Raw genomic sequence first — 24,699 nt, 5'->3', positions numbered from 1 at the left:
ATCCACGAACCTGTAAGAATCTATGCAAAATATATTCATTTTTTTTCTGGGGTTGGGAGGGAGACAGAGATCTCATCCAAGTCATGGAGCCAGAAGGGAACAGGAGCCACTGCAATGGACACAAGTGACACCGTGCAACAGAAGTGACGCCTTAACCCAGGGAGAGAAGGACGAGGCCAGGGAGATGTGCAAGGAAGGGGAAGTGCATTCACGGGGCTTGACTGCTTAATGCCTGGTGATTGCTTTTGCTTGGGAAGGGCTTGGTGGTTTCTCTGCAAGTGGAGGAGTCGAGGCCAAGACATTTCAGGACTGGGTGAGTAGAAGAGTCCCACTCTCAGAGCAGCCCGGCTAGAAAGACAGCTGCTGGATGGAGCGAAATAAGAGATGAAGGATATGTCCTAGCCCGACAGCCCTGAAAAAGACTGAAATGAAAAAGTTTCCTAAGGTTATTTTTCAGAGGCTGCCTGTTAATAGAATTTAAGGTAGTGTTAGCAGCCTAGATTACTTTCACCCGCAGATGTGTACGCGTTATGACATGGGCTCCATCCAGCTTCCCAAGGGAGGAAGCGGAGGTGGCATTGTTTCCATTTTATAGAGGGGATGCTGAAGCCCTGCAGGCTGCTGGTTACCCCGGTTACACTGATAATAACGGTGGAACAACCTTGGCCATCCGGCTTGTCCCTCTACCACTGACATTTAATTATCTTTCCAAGGTGCATAATAAGCCCTCCATTGATATTTGTGGAACTAATATTGTTTTTTTAATCAAAGATCTAAGTAAACACCAAGAGTCTTTTTTTTTTTGATGTTATTTTCTCGACATATATCATCTAGAATGTAAACTAGGATAATATCATTTACTTTATTCAAAGTCAGCTCAACTCAAAAAATATTTATCCAAGGTTTACTATGTCACTAGAGATTGAGTTTAGTACTTGAATCCACATTTATAATGTTTGCATTTCAGGGAACATCAAGTCAGTCCTGGACAAATCATTGCTATATAATGTGTTCTGGGAGGTTAGATAGTGTGGGTCTACCAATTAACTTCATCATAGTGAAAAATGGGAAAATAAGAAATCCTCATGAGTCAGTTTGGTTTTAAATGATCTAATTAAAATGCATTTCATATTCAAGCATTATGCTACGATTTTTGGGTTGGAAATACATGGCATTTATTTTTTTTGGCAAGCACAAGTAATGTATTTAAAAAGTGTGGGAGAACTTTGCATGTTTTGTGAGAAAGGGAGGCAAGAAGTACGTACGTCCATTATCTTCACAGAGTAAATGTTGAGTTTTTTTGGTTATTGTTGTTTTCATTTTGAATTCTTTAGTGCTAAGAGCATGTAAAGTAAGGATTAAAAGTCTTCAGTGTCTATCCCTCCTGCCACTACCAGGTAAAGTAGCTGGACTTTGGAGTCAGATCAATCAAGATTGGGTCCAGCTCTATCACTGCCCAGCCACAGGGCTCTGGGAAAGTTGTCCATTCTATCTAAGCTTCTTATCTTACAAATGGGGGTTACAGGGGCACCTGGGTGGTTTGATTGGTTAAGTGTCTGACTTGATTTTGGCCCAGCTCATGATCCTCAGGGTCGTGAGATGGAGCCCTGTGTCGGGCTCTGCACTGAGCATGGAGTCTGCCTAAGATTCTCTCTCTCTTTTTGTCCTCTGCCTCTCCCCTTGGGCTCCTTCTCTAAAAAATCAAATGGGGTTAACAATAGGACCCAGCTCCTAAGATTGTGAGGATTCAGTGAGATCGTGCAATTCATCTTTTGAATAGTGCCTGGCATATAGTATATACACTCAGCAACTATTAACTAATGCTAATATTTATTTTAATACTAGTAGTTATAATATTATTATTATACTTTGTTTTAGGCATTGTTTATGTATGTACTATCTGAAAGGAAAATATCTGCTTCCTTTGATGTTCTATTTCCCAGTCATGTTGAAAATTAAGATTAGAAAAAACTCTAGAGGGATGCCTGGGTGGCTCAGTGGTTAAGCGTCTGCCTTTGGCTCAGGTAGTGATCCCGGAGTCCTGGGATCGAGTCCCACATTGGACTCCCTGCAGGGGAACAATATATAGCATTTTTTATCTACAGTTAGTTTGTTCAGTTGAGAGGGATGGAACCAAATATTTTTATCCATCTGCCTATGTCTCTGCCTCTCTTTGTGTGTGTCTCATGAATAAGTAAATAAAATCTTAAAAAAAAAGGAAGGAAGAAACTCTAGAGTTCTTTGATTTCACCACTGAATAAATAACCGGAAGTAATTTAAAAATGTTCCCTGCAAAAAATTATATTTCTAGTATTCAATACCAGGAAGAAAAAAATAACACCGTATTTTTTTTCCCAGATAGAGATGCAAGAAGAAATAAAACACAGCTGCTATTATCACTCCATGGGTACCATCTCTACTTGGTACCAAGAGAGATAATGATCTTGCAGTATAATTTTATAAGGAGTTAAAATCAATTACATTATCTCAAGTGTAAACACTAGAAGGCCTTATCCCATTGCTGGTTAAGCTGTGGCAGCTGTTCACCCACCATTATAGATTAATTTAGATAAAAGAAAAGCTAGGCTAATAAATTAAGATTTGACAACATTTTAGTGTAGATAGCCTTACAGTTTGGTATTCAAGAATGAAACCAGCAATACAAGTGATGGATAAAAATTCAACCCAAAGCAACCACAGACATGAGTGAAGGCAGTAATGTAAACAATTTGGTTCATTTTCCATTATTAAATGGTAGAGTCTTCACACACACACACACACACACACACACACACAAATCTCACAAAAGAAATCTACAAACCCTTTGGGTCCACTGAAACCCCAGGTGATCTTAGAAAATATTATAAACCACAAAAATAAAAGACTAAAAAGGAATTTAGGAGGCTGTTGGGATATGTTGCTTCCACTACTATAGTGACTATAGAGTCAATAGGCTCCCTTCTAAGATACAGGGATTGAAGCAGATAACGTTTTTCGTTGTTGTGAAACATAAACTTTGTAGAAAAGACAAATTTATGGACATTCAACCCATTAAATAAAATCAGTAATTGTGAACATCTATAACCAAGTCCATGAGATTTGAGAGCCAGAAAAATTTGCTTTATGAGTAAATTCAACACTGACACAAGTTGAGTGACCTTGGGCCAGTTACTTAACTAAGCCTTTCAGAATAATCATAAATACCAGGTAGTACCATTGTGAGTATCAAATAACATAACTGTATTATGTGCTAATAAGTGTAATTTTAGCAAACACTCGAGTATAAATGATAAGAGGATTCCTTTCTATTTCTTTTCTCACTCTTAAATTTTTCACAAGTTTATATGCTGCTTTTCTTTCTATCTGAAAAAAAAAAGATTTTTATTTTAACTTGATCCAGTGACTGTACTATTTGTTCCAGTTTTCTTGCAGTGTATAGTGATTCTGATCTCTGTATATCTTTAACATGCGTTGTAACACTGAGACTCTGTCCAAAAGGAAAGTCATTGGAGTAACTCTTGTTTTCCTATGCTAAGGAAGTTGGCTGAGTTAACCATAAGACAGTTTAATCGATAGAAAATACCCCAGAGCTTTACAAGTTCATGAGTACCAGTGATATGATGTAACTTCTTACTTGTTTTTCCTTGTCTTGTTTCCTCTAAGTTTTTCATTACTTTGTATTTTAAATAAAGGAAAACCTGGCTCATGGTTGGCATTTAATAAGTGTTCAGTTGAGAGGGAAGGAACCAAATATTTTAATAGTGACCAGAGGCCACAAGCTCTTTGATTGAAGCTAAACAGACCTTCATTAAATGTTTCCAGGTTGAAAAACATCTGCCACCTGCTTCTTGTATTCATATGAAAAACTACTTGGGTTAATTTTTTGAGTTAAAGTAATGACTTCTTTGGGGAGGCTGAACAATATATAGCATTTTTTATCTATGGTTAGGGTTCTAGTGTTAAAGGGACCCTAGAGATGAAATGACTCAACCTCATTAGTTTATAGAGGAATAGCCAAGGTCCATCCTGAGAGCTGTAAATGGCTTCATCCTGAGGTGCTGAGCTCCTAGAGGAACTTACTTCCTGTTTTCTCCATTTGAGTCTTGTCCAAGGTCACTTGTTTTACCAAAACTCCCATCTGTTGCCGGGGCACTTAATGTGTCTACCAAAAATGAACGAGAAGATAAAGACTGTGGTTGAGAACATCAGTTCTTGGGTCCAAGAGACCTGATTTTAAATCCCTTCTTCACTACTTACTAGTTCTGTGACCTTGGACATGTTGTCCAACGTATTCATCAAGTTTCCTAATCTCTCTGTGCCTAAGTGTTTTTATCTGTAAAGAGGGGATGATAAACTCTTGTCATCTTTAATAGAAATAACAAACCTTCATAGATTTATTATTGATGATAAACATGATAATGTATATAAATGACTACCACCAAGCCAGGTGCGTACGAAGCTATCAGTCCATAATAAATGTTATAATATAAATTAGAAGTGGGAGAGAAAGATGAAGGGGAATGATGTAGGCAAGGACAGGCCTCTGTTTTGCTAGTAGTAGGCCACCGGCATGGCTCCAAGCTTCCTTACAGCCCACATGGAGAAAGAAACATAATCAATTATGTGGTCCACAGAGAACTTGGTTATAGTATTTATATGTATCTGACCAAACTGGAACCACATCCCCCCAGCCCAGTGTTTTGAAATTCCAAAACAGATCTCTTTCTACCAGACCTGGCAGTACAGATTTCAGAGACTTGATGATGAATTCCCATAAGGGCCCTTCAAGTTTGGCCAAGACTCTCTCAGCTTTGCCTATAGCCTCCCACCCACCCTCGCCCCCAGCTTCATGATCATACAGGTAGGAGAGAACCTGGCCAACGGTCTTCCACTCAGCACATGCCGTTCTCAGGAAGGCCAAAGACCTTGGAGGAGGCCAGGAATGAACTTGGGGCCGTGTAGCTTCTTTCCCTCACCCGTATGGGGAGCTCCTTAATCACGGGGACCAGCCGTATTCATCTTTATGTATTTATTCATCGCATCTCACAATGAGTGAGTGGCAGACGCTCAGTAAATGTTTGTGATTTGCAATAAAAAAATGGATGTGCGTGGTGGAGTTGCTCGTATGAAAGCCCCGCCATTTTAGGGCCTGGTTGTAACAGATTATTTCTAGCAGTAGGAATTTTTCATCCAACTCTGATGACAGTGCTCCAGGCTTAAATCTCTGTATTTTAAAGGAAAAATAAAATCTATATGAACTCTTCTTCCCTGGGTACTGGTGTGCAACGACTTGTGTTATTAAATGTCGAAATGAGATAGAACTGGTTTTCTCTAAAAAGGAGAGAGGTACAGTTTGAGCACCTCTGGTATCTTCCAGAAGAGGCATAATAATCAATTACCTTTCAACCCACGTACATTATCATAACTCATGTGAAGTCATGGCCCAAACCTCCTCTTTCAAAAAGATAGTGTATACACTTTGCTTGGGATATCACCACCAGAGGAAATGTAGAAAGGTTATGCTCCCATGAAAATATTTTAAATCTGCCTATTGAGATTATTGTAAAATGCCCTCACTTTTCTTTAGAAAATATTTAGAGGTGCTTACTTCTACAGGACTTTTTTTCCCCACGTATTTGTTAGAGTTAAGAATCAATTGCTTTTTCTCTGAATCACCATTCCCAAACCAGCCTCCCTGGAGTCTGTCCTCATTTATCCAAGTTAATGAAATTGGATGAAAGATATGTTGGCATTTATTCAATGTAGTGTTTCTCTTTCTTACTCGCTTGTGATTAAGGATCTCACTCCAATTTAATTTATAAGCCAGGAATCCTTTAAATGTTAAACAGGAGAATAAAGGAAGAGGTTGTTTGAGATGACTGGGGCTCATACAGAGCTAGTTGTCTTGTTTCCAGATGCTGTGTCTGAGCCTGGATTCATATCGTAGAATAGGGTTTTATTTGACCAAAATACTAAGTCCTTATAACCCCCTTTGTTTCCCCAGCCCCTTTGCTCTTGCCCTGTCGGAAGCCAACATGTCCCTGAAAAATGAGCCAAGAGTAAACACCTCTGCACTGCAGAAAATCGCTGCAGACATGAGTAACTTGATAGAAAATCTCGACACGCGGGAGCTGCACTTCGAGGGAGAAGAGGTGGATTACGATGTGTCTCCCAGCGATCCCAAGACACAGGAAGGTAAAGACTGATGGTCTGAGCGAGAAGAGAGTTGCTCGGGGTTGCTTGACAGCGCAGATTTGAAATAACCAGCAAATGATTGATCTTCCTGCTGCTGTCCTAACCCTGGGCTGAGGCCGCTTCATTAGCGGTTTGCTCGTTGTGGCAGGTTAGGACTCGAACAGCTGCCCATAAAAAGGCAAGTCATGCTAATATCGTGTATTCTTGCAATGTCCTTGTGTTTCTGCAATAACTGTTTACTGGTTTGTTTTTTAGCGTGTATCCCTTTCTCTGCTATTTATAAGACTCAAGGATTTAAGGAGCCTAACATACAGACGTATCTCTCCGGGTGTCCAGTACAAGCCCAAGTCCTGGAAGTGGAGCGCTTCACGTCTACGACGAGGGTCAGAGCCTTTGTGGACTCACCTTGTATTAGTCGATGTATATGAATCAACACACTGACTTCCCTTTTCCTTCCTTGTAGCTATGACTGTGTGTTTATGTTTTTATGACTGTGTGTTTAGAAGTATTTTTTAAATCATTTCTAAGTCCTCATCGCCTCTCAAGTTTATGCTTTTCATTTAGTCTTTATTCTCCTATGCCTTTTTCCTCATTCTGGAGAATGCTATTTAACAACAACAACAACAAAAAAAAGGTCCCTAAAGCAATTTATAAGTTTGATAAAATGCCGAGTGCCTCTCCTAGTCCTCCTCTCTCCCAATTTTCTGTTTAATGTGGACACCTAGAATGCCACCTATAAGCCAAAGAAAAGGTTGGCTTTCCTAATGCTTGTTTAGCAAGAAGATGATGATGGCAGCTGACTCTTGGAAGAAAAAAAGGCCATGATGCCAGGTTGGCCAGTGTCATTACCCAGAAGCACTGCCGAGAGAATCCTGCCGGCGTCCTCTGCCGCTCTGATTTGCTCCTAGCAACCTGCCTGTTAGGCCTCGTTTGCAGGTTTTCTCTCTGAGTCCTGGAAGGGCATCGAGCGTGAAGATGGTTTCATCAAGCAAAGCATCACTGTTTGAAATGGATGGGACCAGAGGCTGTTAGGGCAGTTGCCTTTGCTCTGTTACTGACCGTACATCACAGAGGTCAAGTCTGAGAAGTAGAGGACGTTGCTCCAGGCTGGTGGGTCAAGCTTTGGTCCCAGCAGAGTAAAGCCACCTTGGCTCCTGCCTTGTGGGAAGTGAGAAGAACCTTTCTCCAGAGGCAGGTTTTGCCTGCCTTTCCTCCTTGTCTTTTGCAGGGTGGCACGTGCTACCTTGGTCCTCGTAGTTTTGCCTGGTGGTCTGTCCTGCCCTCCCTGTGCTTGCGGACATACCTCGAGTCCTACTTTCCACCCACCCTTGTGTGCAGCCTTTCCTTTAGGCTCTGTGTATGAGTTGAGTCTGTATCTCCCTGACACACCACTGACCACAACCCACTCAGAAATGTCTCTGAGATGACCATTACTTGCTTAATTTGCCTACCAGCCTTCAGACTGAGAGAGGGTGAGCATGCTCAGAGGATTAAACGCACAGACTCCAGAGCCAGGCTGCCTGGCTTGATTCTGGTCTTTGTTTTGTGATCTCTAGCAAGTTACCTGATCTTTCTGTTTCTCCATTTTCTCATGTGAATAATGGGTGTAACAGGTTTGTTATGAGGATTTGATGATAATAATAATAATAATACATAGTATTATGCAAGAGTATTATAGATTATATTATTGGGGAGCAAGAACTTCTTGTCCCCTCCAAAAGTCCTTCTAGCCAGACTAAGACTCAAATTGACATGAGGTAGATTAATAAGAGAAAATCAAATATAATTGCCTATGTACAGGGAATCCACAAAGGCATGGAAATTCCAAAGACAGGCAAAAATGAGGTCTGTAGTCACTCTGAACTCTAGAGAATTGGGTAGGTGTCTGGGACTTCAAAGAGAAGGAATGCAATTCACAGGGAGATGAAAAAGCAAATGTTTGGTAAATAAATGTTTGCTGAGCCACTAGACAATGGGACACAGAGGACTTTGATCAGACAGGCCTTGCTGGTTCCTTCCTGTCTACTGTACCTAGTTCATAGTATAATGTAGTCATCTGTGGTGATAGCCTTCTTCCTGGAGCAAGTCCTCTAGCTAAATTCTTTCTAGGCAGTTGAAGAAGAAATAAAGAGCTTATCCTGGATCTCCTGGGTTTTAATTGCCTTTTTTTTTTTTAAGATGTTATATATTTATTTGAGAGACAGTGAAAGCGAGAGAGAGAGAAAGAAGTTGGGGGAGAGTCAGAAGGAGAAGCAGACTCTACACTGAGCCAGGAGCCCGATGTGGGGCTCAATCGCGGGACCCTGGGACCATGATCTGAGCTGAAGGCTGATGCTTAACCGACTGGGCCACCTCAGGTGCCCCTTGATTGCTTTTTTTAACTCAAAGTAATCTTCATTCCAAAGTGGCCCATCTTGGGGTGGCCCTGCCTTGCCCCTTATAGTATTAAATAAGCATACATTGTATGATACTATGTATTATTAATATTAGATGTCTCTGAAAGTTCTTCATGAAGATGAATATGCAAGTCACCAAGTCCGGGACTTCTCTTTGCTTGTATTCTTCTGTTAGTGAGTTTGCTTTTCTTCTGTTTAATCTTAGTCTGTGTGAGAAAGCTAAGGGTCATCTTTATCCTACTTAGTGTTTAGTTTACTAAGAAATGTGAACTAAATTCATGCAGTTTATATGTGATTCCAGGCCAATAAGAATATACTTTTTTCTAAGTACCGAATACATTCTATGTGCCCACTCATGGCAAGGCATTTCTCTTTTCGTCTGCATGACAGCCCAGCGAGGCAGATGTTATTAGGGCCATCTCAGGCTGGGGACCTTCCATTTGCCCTCCTGCGCCCTCTCCCCTCCTTCTCCACCTTGTGCTCTGCCCCTCGACATCCTCTGCTTTTGTCCTCTGGTAGGGCTCAGACGGTGGAGAGTGGGGTCACCTTGGGCTGGCTATGTCCCTTGACCAACGGCACCCCTTCCCTCAGGGCAGCCATCTTCCCACGGTTTTCTCCTCCCTGTTCCTGTACCTGATTCTGTCTCTTGTCCCTCCAGGGCTGGGGATACCTTCAGAGTCCCAGGTTACTGTCCTTCCCTTTACGGTTTCCTTACCCCTATCATGTCTTTGTAAGCAGTTCCTTTGTTAAGACTCTTCAAATGATTCCAATTCCAAAGAATTCCAATAAGTCTGCTGGGCTGTTGTCTCACAAAAGTGACCTTTGGCTCAAGTTTCACAGCTGGTAGGCTGCACCACGGGGTCTCAGACCTTTAACAGCTTCACAAAGGATGCAATGGCCTGTTTCCATGGTACCATCCTGCCTCACAGTTGCTAAGAAGTTTAGTGTATGAAATTTGGGGTCTATATGTGAAGGATAAAACAAGACATTTGCAGTGTTTTCTAAGTATTCCGTTTTCATAGAATGGGAAATACAATCCTAGGAAATGTTAGCCACTTGCCTAAATTGTTTAATTTTTCTTGTTTATTTGGCTCATCTTAAATCGAGCGTTTTTCACTTGAATGCAAAGTTTCTGGCCACTCTGAGTTTCCCTGCATTCTTCTCTGTGAAAATGATGGAGGATGATGCCTGTAATGTTGGCCAAAGTAAAAGGCAGCATATAATATTGAACCCCAGAACTGTTTTTGTTTTTTTGTTTTTTTGTTTTTTTTTTTTTCAACTTCCAGTTGTAGTAATTGTCATAAATCCCAACTAGAGACAAAGCAAATGCTCGATTTGAATATTTACCAGTGTTCTGGTTGGATTCCAGACTTCAGAGCACAAGTTGCATTACCTCTCGTGCTCGTGTTTTATATGCTACATCTTCACAAAGTGGTCATACTTTGGAGGTCTGCAAAGTATGTCAAACATCAGTAGTGAATGACAGTGGGCCAGGAATCTCACATGGGGTTGCTGGCAGCAGAGCTGAATCAACTAGAGGGAAGGAGACATTTACTTTCCCCTGCCTCCAGCACCTGTGGTGCCTAAATCTCCCAGCAGGGGCCAGGATCCTCTAGGTGGTCCACCCACAGCGCCCACTGCCCTGCCCATCCCCTTATCTCCACGCCCCACAACTCATGGACTTTCCTTCCAGAGCTCCTCTGCTTTATGAGCATCCCTCAGTCTCCTAACACTTTGTACTATATCAAAACTATCCCCCGGGTCTGTTGGTTTTTCGGATTGAAATAATTCCCTAGTCAGTATATTTGCATTTTAATAAGAAATATTTTTAAAATTTTAAATGGGAATTGATTTTAGTTGAGTAATTGGGAAAAGTATTTTGTGTGTAGGAAAATCTTCTGCTTCTTTCCCTCTAATTGTCCTGTCCCTTGCTGGTCACTGGTGGTGACGCTTCAGGGCAGGGAGATGTTGTGGACAAGGAGAGACCTTGGAGTATGTTTTAGGAGGAGAAGGCATTCATGTCATTTGGGAAGGGCAAGAAGTGGACCGAGATCCTGTCATGTTCCTAGAATCCATTTCCTAGCTTTCTTCTCACCCTCTCCAAGTTGCTTATACTTTTAGACAAGCAAAATTACTGCTGATGACTAATCAGGGTTTTCACTCATTGTCTCCCTTACCTGGTTTCTTGTTTTAGGGCTGTGTGTGTGTGTGTGTGTGTGTGTGTGTGTGTGTGTATTTGGAGCAATATAACTTGTGGGAGTTTGTCTTTGGTGTGGTTCAGAGTTTGTCTTATATATATTATAAAGTGAACATTTTAAGGGAATGTTATTTCTGTAATCAGTTGTTTTAGAAAACATCTTGCCTAAGTACTTAACCCAAAATATGTGTGCTGGATTTAAGGGTACTTCCATGTTATTTATTAATTTAGGCTATTGTTCATCGAAAGATTTTAGAATTTTTGTTATCTAAAATATCATTTTTATTGATCACTGCAGGTACCGAGTATCAATCTTTACACTATTGAACTAACACATGGGGAATTTAAGTGGCAAGTTAAGAGGAAGTTCAAACACTTTCAAGAATTTCACAGAGAGCTGCTCAAGTACAAAGCTTTTATCCGAATCCCCATTCCTACCAGAAGGTAACTGTTGCGGAATTAATTACAAGGTTATCTCAGTATACAAGTTGGGTGGAAAGAGTATTTTATTGATATTATGGGTTAACTTGTCCATCGTCAGTGGATATTTTCTATTAAATAGTCTTTTTTAAAAATAAACCATTTTATGAAAGATAGTAGAAGAATATTATTCAAAGAACAATCTGATGTTTTCATTGCATGTGTGTTTTAGACACACGTTTAGAAGACAGAATGTCAAAGAAGAGCCTCGAGAGATGCCAAGTTTGCCCCGTTCATCTGAAAACATGATCAGAGAAGAACAATTCTTTGGTAGAAGGGTACGTCTTTCCGGTCTTCTGCTGTTCCGAATATTTTGCAGTGCTGTAGAAACATGGTGGTTCCTGAAGGGTGGGGGGGCCTAGCTGCAACTTTTATCACCTCGTGATCCTACCCGCCCTCCCCCGGGCTGGTTTGGTTTCCCTGGAACTTGTTAGGCAGCACTTCTTCCCCAAGCCAATCTGACCTGGGGAGGGAGGTTGTATTTCCCAGAAGAGAGGGGAGTGTTCTCTGAAGAAGCTGTCCTCCCACCAAGAGTCTCTTTGGGCTCATTGTGAGTCAAGATTGAGCTCATCATTGAGGGTTTTGAGATCTACTGTTTAAAAGCATATATTTCCAAATGTTTGCTCGAGACTTTGTAGTAGCTTGTCCTAAATATATGTGAGGTCTCATTCCCTAACGATAGGTGGGGCCATTAGGGCCAGAGAGGAGTAGGACAGAAGCCCCAGGAGCAGGTGTTCCACCTCAGTGGGATGGTGGCACACAACGTAGGAGATTGTTTTTTACTAGAAAATTAACAAGTAAATGTCAGTTCTGTTTTCTAAACTTTTATGTTCTGAAAGCGATATTTGATTTTGCCTTTGTATAGTTGTCATCTTGTTTAAAATCTTTTTTAGGGATCTAGAATAAGTATTTTCCACGATACCTGGATCTATAAAACTCTACAGTTTGGGGTTTCTTTGGGCACTTATATGAATGCAGTTGAAAATGAGAAGCTGTGACTTTTAACATTTAGTGCTTCCACTCGTGATCATAGTCGACATGATTGACGTTGCCCTCCCACATTTAAACATGTTTGAAATCAGGGTACAACTTCTTTTTAATCTCTTCCTTTTTTCCCCATGAACAGCTGTTTAAAAAAACCTATAATAGAGCTACCAGTAAATTCAGTGTTAGAATTCAGGAAATTCAGGTTTTTTATGAAATCAACAAATGCCTTAAGACTGTCCACCATGGGACAAGTCCTGTGTTAGAAACTATGGAAGATAGGGGATCCCTGGGTGGCTCAGGAGTTTAGCGCTGCCTTTAGCCCAGGGCGTGACCCCGGGGTCCTGGGATCGAGTCGCACGTCAGGCTCCCTGCATGGAGCCTTCTTCTCCCTCTGCCTGTGTCTCTACCTCTCTTTCTCTGTGTGTGTCTCATGAATAAATAAATAAATAAAATCTTTAAAAAAAAACTATGGAGGATAAAAGAATATACAGCTTAGGTCTTGTCAGCCAGTTATAAAAGACATAAGCATGTGAAATGCTAAGTAACAAGAAACAATTTGAATGATGGTCCAGGGGAACTATGGAAATAACTCCTTAATGCTATTCAGTGATAATATGAATAAATAATTGAATAAGTTTGCAGAAGTTAAGGTGAGATAGTGATCACATCTCTGTCACTGTTATCTCTCATCTAATATATTTGTGTTACAGAAACAACTGGAAGATTATTTGACAAAGTTACTAAAAATGCCCATGTATAGAAACTACCACGCGACAGTAAGTACTGTTCAGTGACTTATTTTGAAATACCTTATAAAATCAGCTAAATATTGGGTCATTTTATTAACACAAGTGCTTGAATCCAGTCCTGCGTATTCCTTAAGTTAATATTAATGATCTGAATGCAAAATTGATTTGAGAGCAATAATTTAGTTCATGGTAATGTTATTTCAAAAATGCCAAATAGAAATTAATGTGTCTAGCGCAGTAGATTCAAATGAACTTGAAACATTGCCCCAGGTTAGATTATCTAGAAATCAACGTCCTTTTCTCCTCAGGCTTCCAGAATAATGCCTGAAAGCATTTCTAACCCTGAAGAAAAAACCCTTGAGTAGTAAGTGATGAAAACAGCTGAGCAGAGTTGAATATGCAACTTAAACAGAGCGTGCTGCCTGGTTGGCCATCTGATCGGCCCGTGATGCTTATAAAAGGCCTGTCTTTTCATGTGAAAGTGAGAAGCATGGGAAAAGCTAGGGAGAGAAAAAACTCTCAAAATAAGAGAAAAGAGGTGGTGGGGCTTAGAGGCAGCTGGGAGGCACAGAGCTGGCAAGCAGGAGGGAGTGGGCCTTGACAGAAGTTCTCAGAACACAATAACCTCAGTCCTCTTAGAGGTCTTGAAGGGGTGTCTTTGAAGGCTTAACCTTCACTTATCCAAAGGTCCAGGTAACTGAGAATGTGCTGGATTATTGTATTTTCGCATCTGTGGATGTGTAAACCGTACTGCCATGGGATTGAGCGTATGTATATGGTTTATGTGCAGAAGTTAAGAGTAGGCAGTCATGGCCTACTAGATGCGGCCTCTCGTTTAGAGAATGGCATTATGTAAATACTTAAACAGGGACGGGGTAAGGGCACCTGGGCGGCTCAGTCGGTTCAGCATCTGACTATTGGTTTCTGTCTATGTCATGATCTCAGAGTCCTGTGATTGAGCCCCACACGGGGCTCCACACTCAGTGCAGGGTCGGCTTGAGATTCTCTCCCCGTCCCTCCCCTTTCCCGCTGTTCCTTCGGCATGCAGCATGTGCACGTTCTCTCTCTCAAAGACATAAATCTGGAAGGAAGGAAGGAAGCAAGCCAGCCAGCCTTCTTGCTGCCTGCCAGGGTGTTATCTGGAGGCTGGGCAAGCTCCCAGCTGGTCCTCTGGCCCCCTGGTCACCACACACAAATGATCCAGTACCCAGCCCATGGCCCACCTTCCGCAGCAGTTTGTGGTGTTATATTTGATGGACTTGAAGGAGTGTATGTGGTTCATGATCCTGGAAGAGTTTTCCCAGGGAAACCAGCAACTTGGGTCCAACCAGAGGATCTCAGGAGAAGGATGATGGCAGGGATTTCTTCTCTTCTCTAGGACTCAGGAATGTGCATCTTGAGAGTGTCACGAGTAAGGATAATACTGCTATTATTTACAATTCTAAAGCTACTGTTGCTACTGCTAAAAACTCTGCTTCCTGTTCTCCGAAAGTCAAATATGATGTTTTCTTTAATAAAGAATTATTTAAATGTGTACTAGTACTAGGATGCAAAGATTTTCTGTGTGTTTCTCTCTATGGCCTGCCTGTGACTTCACTGGTACTATTCTTTGGCTTTAGAATAGTAATTGCTGAGTCTTTCTACATATAGAAAGCAATGCAAAATCCACTGCATTTTGGATTCTGATGTTGATTAAAGAAAGTGTACAGTTTCTAAAATGTTCATTTTAATTTTCTAGTCATAAAAATCTTTCCAAAGTTGAGCCTCAGAAGATCCAGAAATTCCAGAATGTCTTCTAAACTTTTCCTTTGGGAGGAAAGACCTGGTTACAGCTGACCAAATCTATGTTACTCCACATTTTTGGTGGCTACTTATTTACCCCCAAGGACAGAATTCTCCAGAGTGATTCAGACATAAGACACAATTTGATCTGTCTTAATTTTCTAACATTATTGAACTTTCACATAATGTAATCTGAGCTGGAGATTAGATTTACAGGCTTTTGCCTCATATTTGTGAAATTAGATTGGCATGATTGTGTGTCCTTTGATAATTATGAGAAATATTAAAACTCTTGTCTATAAAGTCATATTAAAAGTTATTTTTATACAATTACATATAATTAATTTATATTTTTATAAGTGTAAAACAAGCCTATTAGAAATTAATTTGGGTCTTTAGGTTGAAGAGCATGAATCGTAGGTCAAGGGCTCAGATAGGATCATGTCTCTAATTTCTATAAAATTTTGATGAAACCAGACATGAAGAGATTTTATTTTCAAATGGTCACTGGTTAGGTTAATATTCAGATCAGGAATTCTTTTCTTCAGAATGACTTCTTTAATTCCTTTTTTCTTCCTTGAGGTTTTGAAGAACACAGTATCTTATGTTTTAGTGGGTTTAACGTCAGATAATTGCCTCAGAGATGATTGGTAATTTATCCTGTTTTCTTTACTCAGTTGTAAAATAGGGGTAAATGTCTTTGCATTCTCCTCAAGGCATAAATAGGTTTTAAAACAGGAATGTGTTTACTCAGTTGTAACATACAAGGTCTCAGATAGGATTCCTTTTATATTCTAAATTGCATTAGTGCTAGCTCTATTACTGAACCCACTAGCTGGGTATTTTGTTTTATTTTTATTTTCATTTATTTGGAAGAGAGAGGGAGAGCATGAGGAGGGGGAAGGGGCAGAGGAAGAGGAAGAAGCAGACTCCCCAATGAGCAGGGAACCCAATGTGAGGCTCGATCCCAGGATCCTGGGATCATGACCTGAGCCTAAGACAGATGCTTAACTGACTGAGCCATCCAGGCGCCATAGCTTGGCATTTTATTTCATTTCATTTCATTTTATTTTATTTTATTTTATTTTATTTTATTTTAATTTAATTTAATTTTATTTTATTTTATTTGGCATTTTAATTAGTAACAGGAAAATGCTTAGCTTGCAGGGAATTTAAAGGAAGAGTCATCAGGAACAGTAAATGTATTTTTTTTTTTTTGTACTTTTTTTCTAGCTGAAGATTAAAATCTAGAAATAGAACAAAACGTGTAATTTCCAAGAGAAGTGTCCTAGGTTGATAGGATGATATTTCTAATCATTTGACTGTCGTAACTCAGATTCCTTACCTCCTAGAGGGTAATTTCAAGCTAATCACCCTCTTGGAAGTAAGGAATCTGAAGATAAACACCCCACAGATTAATAACACTGAGTTCACAACTCCCTTGTGTTGTAAGGTGAGTGAATTTAGTTTGGGGGGAAGAGTGGTTAAAGAGGAATAAAGATGTATACGGTATTTCCATGTCAGCCAAGAGAGGCTGTACTGTAACAGCTGCATCTGCAAAGTAAGGGAAGTCTTGTTTTTCTCATGATTGAGTCCTAAGGGTTGGGAGAGTCCAGCCTCTCCGTTTCCTCCACAGATGAGATCTCTTCTCTTTTCAATGGGGCTGTGTTCACTGTCTGACCTGGAAGGCAGGCTTTCCTGGAATAGGTGAGCCTACCTCCCATTCTCACCACAAGGGGACTGCCCGACCCAATGCTCTTGTCTCCCTCGCTTCTGAGAATTTCCCACTTGGGCTCTTGCTTGAATTTTTGCTACCTCAGGCATAAAGGGGGGCCTCTGAACAGCCCCTTTCCTTCCAGTGCAAACATAAGGTAGAGGAACAGTGTATACATGATTGCCAGGTAATTTCCTGGGTTTGTTTTTACCCCTTGGGCTAATGGCTTATTCCTTTTTCATTGGAGCCTTTACTTCCCTGTTTCCCTAGCATTTAATTATATTTTTCACAAGTTCCTTTGAAAAAAAAAATATTTTCGGGCAGCCCAGGTGGCTCAGTGGTTTAGCGCTGCTTTCAGCCCAGGGTGTGATCCTGGAGACCCAGGATTGAGTCCCACGTCGGGCTCCCTGCATGGAGCCTGCTTCTCCCGCTGCCTGTGTTTCTGCCCCCTCCCCCCGCCCCGTGTGTGTCTCTCATGAATAAATACATAAATAGTCTTAAAAAATTTTTTTGGAATGCCTGGGTGCCTCAGTGGTTGAGCATCTGCCTTTGGCTCAGGGTGTGATCTTGGGGTCCCGGGATCCAGTCCCATATCAGGGTTCCTGCATGAAGCCTGCTTCTCCTTCTGCCTCTCTCTGTCTTTCTTTGTGTCTCTCATGAATAAATAAAATCTTTTTTAAAAATGTTGATTAATACATTATTAAAGAGATAGTAAGCCCTGTGGAATATTGTCCAGTTACATTGATCAGTAAATTCATGTTCTTGAGATTCACCTGTGCAAATACAGAGTGGAATTGTTATCACTAAAGATGCACTGAGAAGTATGGGCAACACAATCTTTGTTAAATTTCACATTGTGTTATTTGGGTTTGCTTCTAAGTTGACCTTGCTGCATTTACTTTTAATCTGATAAATCTGTATTAGAACATAAAGTGCCTGAGATTTTTTCTTTTTCTTTTTTTTTTTTTTTTGGCCTATAATAGGGTAGTTGTTTCTTGAAATCTCTCCCCCAGTCACACTGAAGTGATTAGGATCATTTTAAGTTTTATATTGATGCACAACTTTAAATTTTCTGCATTGCCAATATGCATTTGTTTTATTTAGATGAAATTCTTTACACATTGCAATTTTATTATGATATTCTAAAGTTATGATTTCTGAATTATTTCAAAGAATACTTCTGTTGACAACTCAATGATAGGAGCTATATGAATAAGAAACTATCCAGGTGTTAGATAAATGGTTTCCTTGATTTTTGCTTTTTCCTTTCTTGTTTATCCATTTAACTCTTCTGTAGCTTTGCATATAAATTAGTTATACCACTGTAGTAGTTTCTTCCAGTGTAAACTAGGATTGACATTTTCTCACTGTTCCCTAGAGATAAAATAAGTTGTGGCTTAGGGTTTTAAAACATTTTGGATTGATTCTATCCTCAAAGTCTACAGTATCACTTCTAATAATTTACGCATTACTATATTTTTCCAATGAGAAGCATTTCCCTAAATCAGATTTTTTAAAAAATGGTACTGAATGACAACGTTTTATATGAGAAATGAAACCTAAAGACTTTATAAAATCTTTATAAAAAATTGGATGTGAGGATATGTTCAATTCGGGGTTTTTCAGTCTTTCTGAATTTTAAATTCTGCCTCAAATAAGCCTGAGAAATGGAAGCATTTAATTGGGTAAGGACTGACAGTAGTGAGAGATTTGTCGTTATTTTGCTTACAAGGTTAATATTAGATTACTTTCAATCGCATATACAAAACTTTAAGGAAAGCCTTATGTTTCATTTTATTAATCCCACGTAGAAGCCTAAATCAAATGCCATTTCTTCTGAGGTATCACATCAGTTGGGAAGTGGCCACCTTCCCTCTATACCTACTTTGACATGGAATTGTTGTGGTTCTTCCCACAGATCTTTGTTGATAGGGAATGTTTTCCATGTCTGGTCTCCCCTCTGCTTCCTGGTGTCAGGAGCATATGTTTTTGAATTTGAATTTTCTGTTAATGCTGCTATTGACATGACGTACAACCGTTGGTAGATCTGGGCCTACTCTGGCGACTTTAGAGAAAATTCTCTAATTGGGGAGCATTGTAATTTAATTGTAATTAGGGAAAATTCTGTAATGTCCGACTCTAGCTGTTTCAAGGAATACAGGATGTAAAACTTGTATATATGCTGAGAACTACATAATGTCCATTGGTTTTCCCCTCTGCTTTCACATTTTCATTTAACACTCATGGTGAATGATTTACTACTTTTGCAGCTTTGTCTTAAGGATACTGTCTGGTATGACCTAATTTTGACTCTATCCCTTGCTAATTATATTATCCTGGACACTTTTTTAAAAGAGATTTATTTATTTTAGCATGAGCATTCATGTGAAGGTGTGGCAGCAGAGGGAAAGGGAGAGAGAGCCTTAAGTGGTCTCCACGCTGAATGTGGAGCCTGACTTGGGGCTGAATCTCATGACTCTGAGATCACCACCTAAGCAGAAACCAAGAGTTGGACACTTAACTGACTCTGCCACCCAGACACCTCTATTGTGGACAATTTATTTAACTTCTCTACACCAGGGGTTTGGAAACTATGGCCCATGGACCGGATTGAGCCTACTGCCTGTTTCTGTGTGGTCCATGAGCTAAGAATAGTTTTTACATTCTTTAATGTTTGAAGAAAATTCTAAAAAGAATACTTCATGACATAAAAAGCATAGTAAATTTGTATTTTAATAAGCATAGATTAAGTTTTAATGGCATGCAGCCATGCTTATTCATTTATGTGTTGTCCATGGCTGCTTTTATGCTACAGTAGTTAGAGCATATGAAGTACAAAGCCTAAAATTTTTATGTCCGACTCTTTGTAGAGAAAGTTTGCCTATCCCTGCTCAGTTTTCCCTTCTGTACAAGGGGGAAAATAGCACTTCTTGCAGAGAAATTTGAGATAATGAATGAAAAATGCTTAGTATAGGGCCAACAGATAGATATTAAGCAATCAGTAAATGTTAGCTATTGATGTTGTCATCATCTTCCCATAATTTATATGGTAAAGGTGGGCCTGAAAAATCTCTTCCTTTTCTCCTTGCTAAAAACAAAATTATTTTTATATTATTGTTATGCAAAATTATTATTGTTTTTTTCTAAAGAGCATGAGTGTGGGGTAGGAGAGGGGTAGGGGAGAGGGGGCGAGAGGATCTCAAGCAGACTCCCCACTGAACGTGGAGCCTGACACAAGGCTCTATCTTACAACCCTGAGATCATGACCTGAGTCAGATGCTCAACGAACTGAGCCTCCCAGGAACCCCTTATTTTATCTCATTTGTGTTTAAACATTCTGGTATTCTCCATATTCAAAGATCTCCTCAAACTCCCTTCAATCCACTCTCCATTTAATTGTACATTACTCTCTTCATCTTGCTCACTATAGCCCAACTGTACACCCAATGACCTTTTTTACACCTTCCATGTCCCATCTCCACCTCCATCTCCCATTTCCCCATGCCAAGTCTACTCCACCTTCCAGAACTTGGCACCCACATCACTGCCTTCATATAACCACTGTTATTTGTATGCACACTATGCCATATAATCCCCTTTCCCCAACAACAAAAACACAGGAGAATTTTGGGAATAAAATCCCCTTGGCAACTTTCTTGAGCATCCTGTCTGTATATTTGAGAGCACACATCACTTTCCTGGTTGTGTTTTAATTCTGCATACACTTTGAATCCGTTCTTTCAGGGCAATGCCATTGTTCCAATTTGTGGAGTTCCCCAGATGTGTTTAATGTAGCAGTATCTGATGGATATTGTTTTCAAATGCAAAAGTTTATCTTTTTTTCTTTCTGCTTTCCTAAAGTATGGATTTTTGGCCTCTTTTCAGACAGAGTTCCTTGATATAAGCCAGCTGTCTTTCATCCATGATTTGGGACCAAAGGGCATGTAAGTTCCAGGGTTACATCTTAAAGAGAATTGTGAAAGCTGATAAGTATTACCATTTGATTGACCATCCTGCCATGGTGACAGAGCTTACCTGACTTGCCTGCTACTAGCTTATTTTCTTCCCGACAGAGTCAGAGCCACTCAGAGAGTCTATTTATACAGAGTGGTACCTTGCTATTATTGAACAAGGGTAGCAACTGCTCCATCCTCCTCCTTAGGGCCTTACAGCACAGATTTCCCCTCACCCAACATTAGGAATGTTTAATACAGGTAGCAAATATGATATGTGGGAGAAAGCATTAGACATAAACGTGTTGTATATTTGAAAGTTGCTAAGAGAACCCATCTTAAAGGTTCTTATCACAATAAAAAATTTTAACTATGTATGGAGGTGGATGTTCACTAGACTTATTGGGGTGATATTTTGCAATATATAAAAATGCCAAATTAATGTGTTGTGCACCTGACACTGGTATAATGTTATATGTCAATTATACCTCAATTTAAAAAAATCAAATGTATCAAGTCCCTTCTTTAAATAACTTACAAAAGTTAGCTATTTATCACTCATTTTCATGATTAAAAAATAGTGTGTAAAATTTATGCTAGGTAACAAGATTGAAATTTACTTAATGATTATTTTTCCTTCAAGAATATGAGAGCTTGATGTTATCAAGAGCTTTAGTTAAGAACATTATTAGTAGTAGTTTTAATTTTTTTCTTTGGTTAAGCCATTCGTGTTGTTGTTTCTTGTCATATCCCTCAAAAGTAAGATATTTCTCTTTCCAAAGCTCTAATAGATGTGCCTTGTTCCTTTGGTATGACTCAGTCCTAGAACTGTAGGTAAAAGGATGAGTATTTGGGAACCTTTGGGCAGGTACCTCCAAAGGTCTCGACAGCAGCTGAACCATCCCTGGGCAGGCCTTTGGTGATGTCTGGGGTCTTTTTCAGCTTGTCCCAATGACTGGAGGGTACACTCAGCATTTGGAGCCAGAAGCCAGAATGCCTAAGGTCCCGCACTGTGTGCAAGAGAATATTGCTGACCAGTTGCTTTTAGAGATCAGCAGCTAGGGTATCCAGCCTAGTGAATTCCATATTGAGCTATTTGAGAGTGAAAAAGGAAGGAGAAGAAGTGATGTGAGAAGGAAACCATTTATTTAGTCCAAATGATGAGGCTGTATCAGCTAAGCGTGAATTGGAAATCTGAAGATGCTGGGTTAACTTGATGTCTCTTTTAGAGAAGGTATGATAATGAAAAGATCCGGGGGACACAGGATACCAGGCTTGAATTGCTGTGGTCAGGGAAGAGCCTGCTACCGCTGGTCCAAAAGGTAGGACTTTGCCATTTTGTGTGTTTGTTTTAATAAACTGGATGTTTGGGGAATTTTCACATGCTGGTTTTCGATTACAAATCCATTATATATCCTTTGAAAGTTACAGCAGAACAAATTTTAAATTATCTTAAGTCCCAGGTTTCAGCATCCATTTAAATATTCTAACTCAAACCGGGGCTTGTAGGCAGAGTGTGCAAAATTTATTTTATAAGTAAAAATAAAATAAACTTAAAAACTGGTCAGCCGAAGAACTTATACAGATGACCAATAAGCACAGATAGATGTCTCAGTATCACTAGGCATTCAGGGAATGCAAATCAAAACCACAACGGGGTCCAACTTCCCAGCCACTAGGATGGCTGTTATGAAAAGACACAATAACAAGTGTTAACAAGGATGTAGAGAAATTGGAACACTCCTAGATTGTTGGTAGAAATGTAAAATGGTGCAGCCACTCTAGAAAATGGCACAGCAGTTCCTCAAAATGTTAAACATAGGAAGTGGGTTTACCGGGCATATGGTAACTCTAAGTATTTACCCCAAAGAATTGAAAAAATATGTCTGCATCACAATTGGTGGAAGATGCTTTCACCAGCAGCATTGTTCAAATAGCCAAAAAGTATGAACCTCCTGAATGTCCATGATTTGATGAACGGTTAAACAAAATGTGGTATATGTGTACAGTGGAATATTATTTGGCCATAAAAGGAATGGAGATTAATGGGAATGGGGTTTCCTTCTGGGTCGATGGAGATATCTGGTTGTACAACTTTTTAAATATATTGCAAACCACTGAATTATACACCTTTAAAAGGTGAGTTTTACAGTATGTGAATACAATGTTCAGAAATTTTTAATGAAAACAAACAAAAAAAATTGAAATACTAATTCCTATTTCCTGAATGAATCTCCAAAACATGCTAAGTGAAAAAAAAAAAAAGCCAGACACAAAAGGCCACATTTTATAAGATTTCATTTGTATGAAATGTCCAGGAATAGACAAATCGATAGAGACAGAGTAGATGAGTGGTCTCCAGGGGCTGGGAGGAAAGGAGAATGAGAGTTTCTGCTAAATGGACATGGGGTTTCTTCTGGGTGGTGACAACATTCTGAAATTAGGTATGAGTGGTGATGGTGCACAGCTTTAGGAATATCCTAAAAACCACTGAACTCTACACTTAAAAAAATAAACTAAAAGATAAAAGAAGAATTGGTCAGATTTCAGGGATCATGATTTTAGACTTAACATTTGTAAGGATGTTATATTCTGATGTGTGATATAGACAGAGAACATTATTTTTTAAAAAAAGATTTTATTTATTTATTCATGAGAGACACACAGAGAGGGAGGCAAAGACACAGGTAGAGGGAGAAGCAGGCTCCCTGCAGGGAGCCCGATGCGGGACTCGATCCCAGGACCCTAGGATCACAACCCGAGCTGAAGGCAGATGCTCAACTGCTGAGCCACCCAGGTGCCCCAGACAGAGAACTTTAATTCATATCCTGTGTCCTACCCAACCAGACTCCTGTGGACCAGTGTTCTCATCTGATTCTTGTGTCCTCAAAGCATTTATCACAATGTTCTGGATATACTAGTCTCTGTCTCTCTCTTACATAAATAAAAATAAAATCTTAAAAAATATATATATTCATCAAAACTCTAAAACTAAGACTTACCTTTAAACATATTTAAGACACACTACCAGCAAATCATACCATTAAGTCAAGCTCTTATTTTCTCGATTTTAAAAGGATAGTAGAAGGGGCGCCTGGGTGGCTCAATGGTTGAGCGTCTGCCTTGGGCTCAGGGCATGGTCCCGGGGTCCTGGGATCGAGTTCCGCATCGGGCCCCCCACAGGGAGCCTGCTTCTCCCTCTGCCTGTGTCTCTCATGAATAAATAAATGAAATTGAAAAAAATCAAAGGATAGAAGAAATTACAAGGAAAAGATCAAGAGATTAGACTGGAGAAAATAGAAAATTTCTGAGTTCCAGTAAAACAATTTTACTAAAATTAAAAAAAAAAAAAAAGGAAGTAATGCACTAGAAAATATTTGTCTTCAGGATCCCTGGGTGGCTCGGTGGTTGAGGACCTGCCTTGAGCCCAGGGCGTGATCCTGGGGTCCTGGGATCGAGTGCCACGTCGGGCTCCCTACATGGAGCCTGCTTTTCCCTCTGCCTGGGTCTCTGTCTCTGTCTCTTTCTCTCTCTCTCTCTCTCTGTGTCTTTCATGAATAAATAAAAAATCTTTAAAAAAATATGTCTTCAGACAGAATGCTGTAACTTGGAGCTCAGCGGGCTCCTGGTGCGGAGTCTCCTGCCCTGACTTCAGCTTTGGTTAAGGTGGCCGCTGGGCTCAGCCCAGGCTTTCGGAAGGCAGCACCTGCGAGTCTTGCCCAGCCCCGGGGGGCAGGGGTGATGCCCCCACCAGCTCTGCACCGGCTCGGCCCCACACAGTAGGATGCGTGCAGACCAAGGCGTCCTTGAGGCCTCGCGCCCTGCTCCGCCTCCCCGTGCCCCCCTGCCGGGGCTCCTGACCTCCCTCTGCGCCCCCCAACACGCCTCCTTTACTCACACCCTGGTCTCAGAGCAGACTTGGGGGCCAACCCAGCCCGGGACCTCCTCCTAAACGACGGCCGCCGTGGTGTGGTCCCCGCGCGATGACCGGGGCCTAGTGTCGCCGGCTGTGCTCCAGCACCTGTGACAAGGAGGCAAGGCCCCTGCCCTCGGGGAAGCGACAGGGAGTGGAGGTGGGGGAGGCCGCAGCTCTGAAGGAAAGGGAAGGCAGGGGGACGGGAAGGCCTTGAGGCCGGAGAGGGGACCTGGGCGCGGGGTCAAAGGACTGCAGCCGGAGGTTAGGCTCCCTGCGAGGGGCAGCCGCCAAAGACGGGGCCAGACGTGTTTTGTTTTTGTTTTTTTTTAA

At 40.6% G+C, this 24,699-nt stretch overlaps 1 protein-coding gene across 8 annotated transcripts in view; it reads left to right on the top strand.

Annotated features, from left to right (window-relative positions):
• The window catches only part of PLD1 (phospholipase D1), a 204,572-nt gene that overhangs the window by 70,147 nt on the left and 109,726 nt on the right, over positions 1 to 24,699 (top strand). For all 8 annotated transcript variants that reach the window (XM_077880343.1, XM_077880346.1, XM_077880345.1 and 5 more), the window contains exons 2-8: positions 6,005 to 6,195; positions 6,451 to 6,578; positions 11,087 to 11,232; positions 11,441 to 11,546; positions 12,966 to 13,031; positions 20,386 to 20,444; positions 21,683 to 21,775. In XM_077880343.1, coding sequence (XP_077736469.1) covers positions 6,036 to 6,195; positions 6,451 to 6,578; positions 11,087 to 11,232; positions 11,441 to 11,546; positions 12,966 to 13,031; positions 20,386 to 20,444; positions 21,683 to 21,775 — 758 coding nt within the window. In that variant the 5' untranslated portion in view covers positions 6,005 to 6,035. The remainder of the gene's footprint in view (positions 1 to 6,004; positions 6,196 to 6,450; positions 6,579 to 11,086; positions 11,233 to 11,440; positions 11,547 to 12,965; positions 13,032 to 20,385; positions 20,445 to 21,682; positions 21,776 to 24,699) is intronic.

The sequence above is a fragment of the Canis aureus genome, chromosome 31 (assembly GCF_053574225.1).
Source record: "Canis aureus isolate CA01 chromosome 31, VMU_Caureus_v.1.0, whole genome shotgun sequence".
NCBI classification, from domain to species: domain Eukaryota; kingdom Metazoa; phylum Chordata; class Mammalia; order Carnivora; family Canidae; genus Canis; species Canis aureus.
This window is presented reverse-complemented; position numbering and strand designations above follow the sequence as displayed.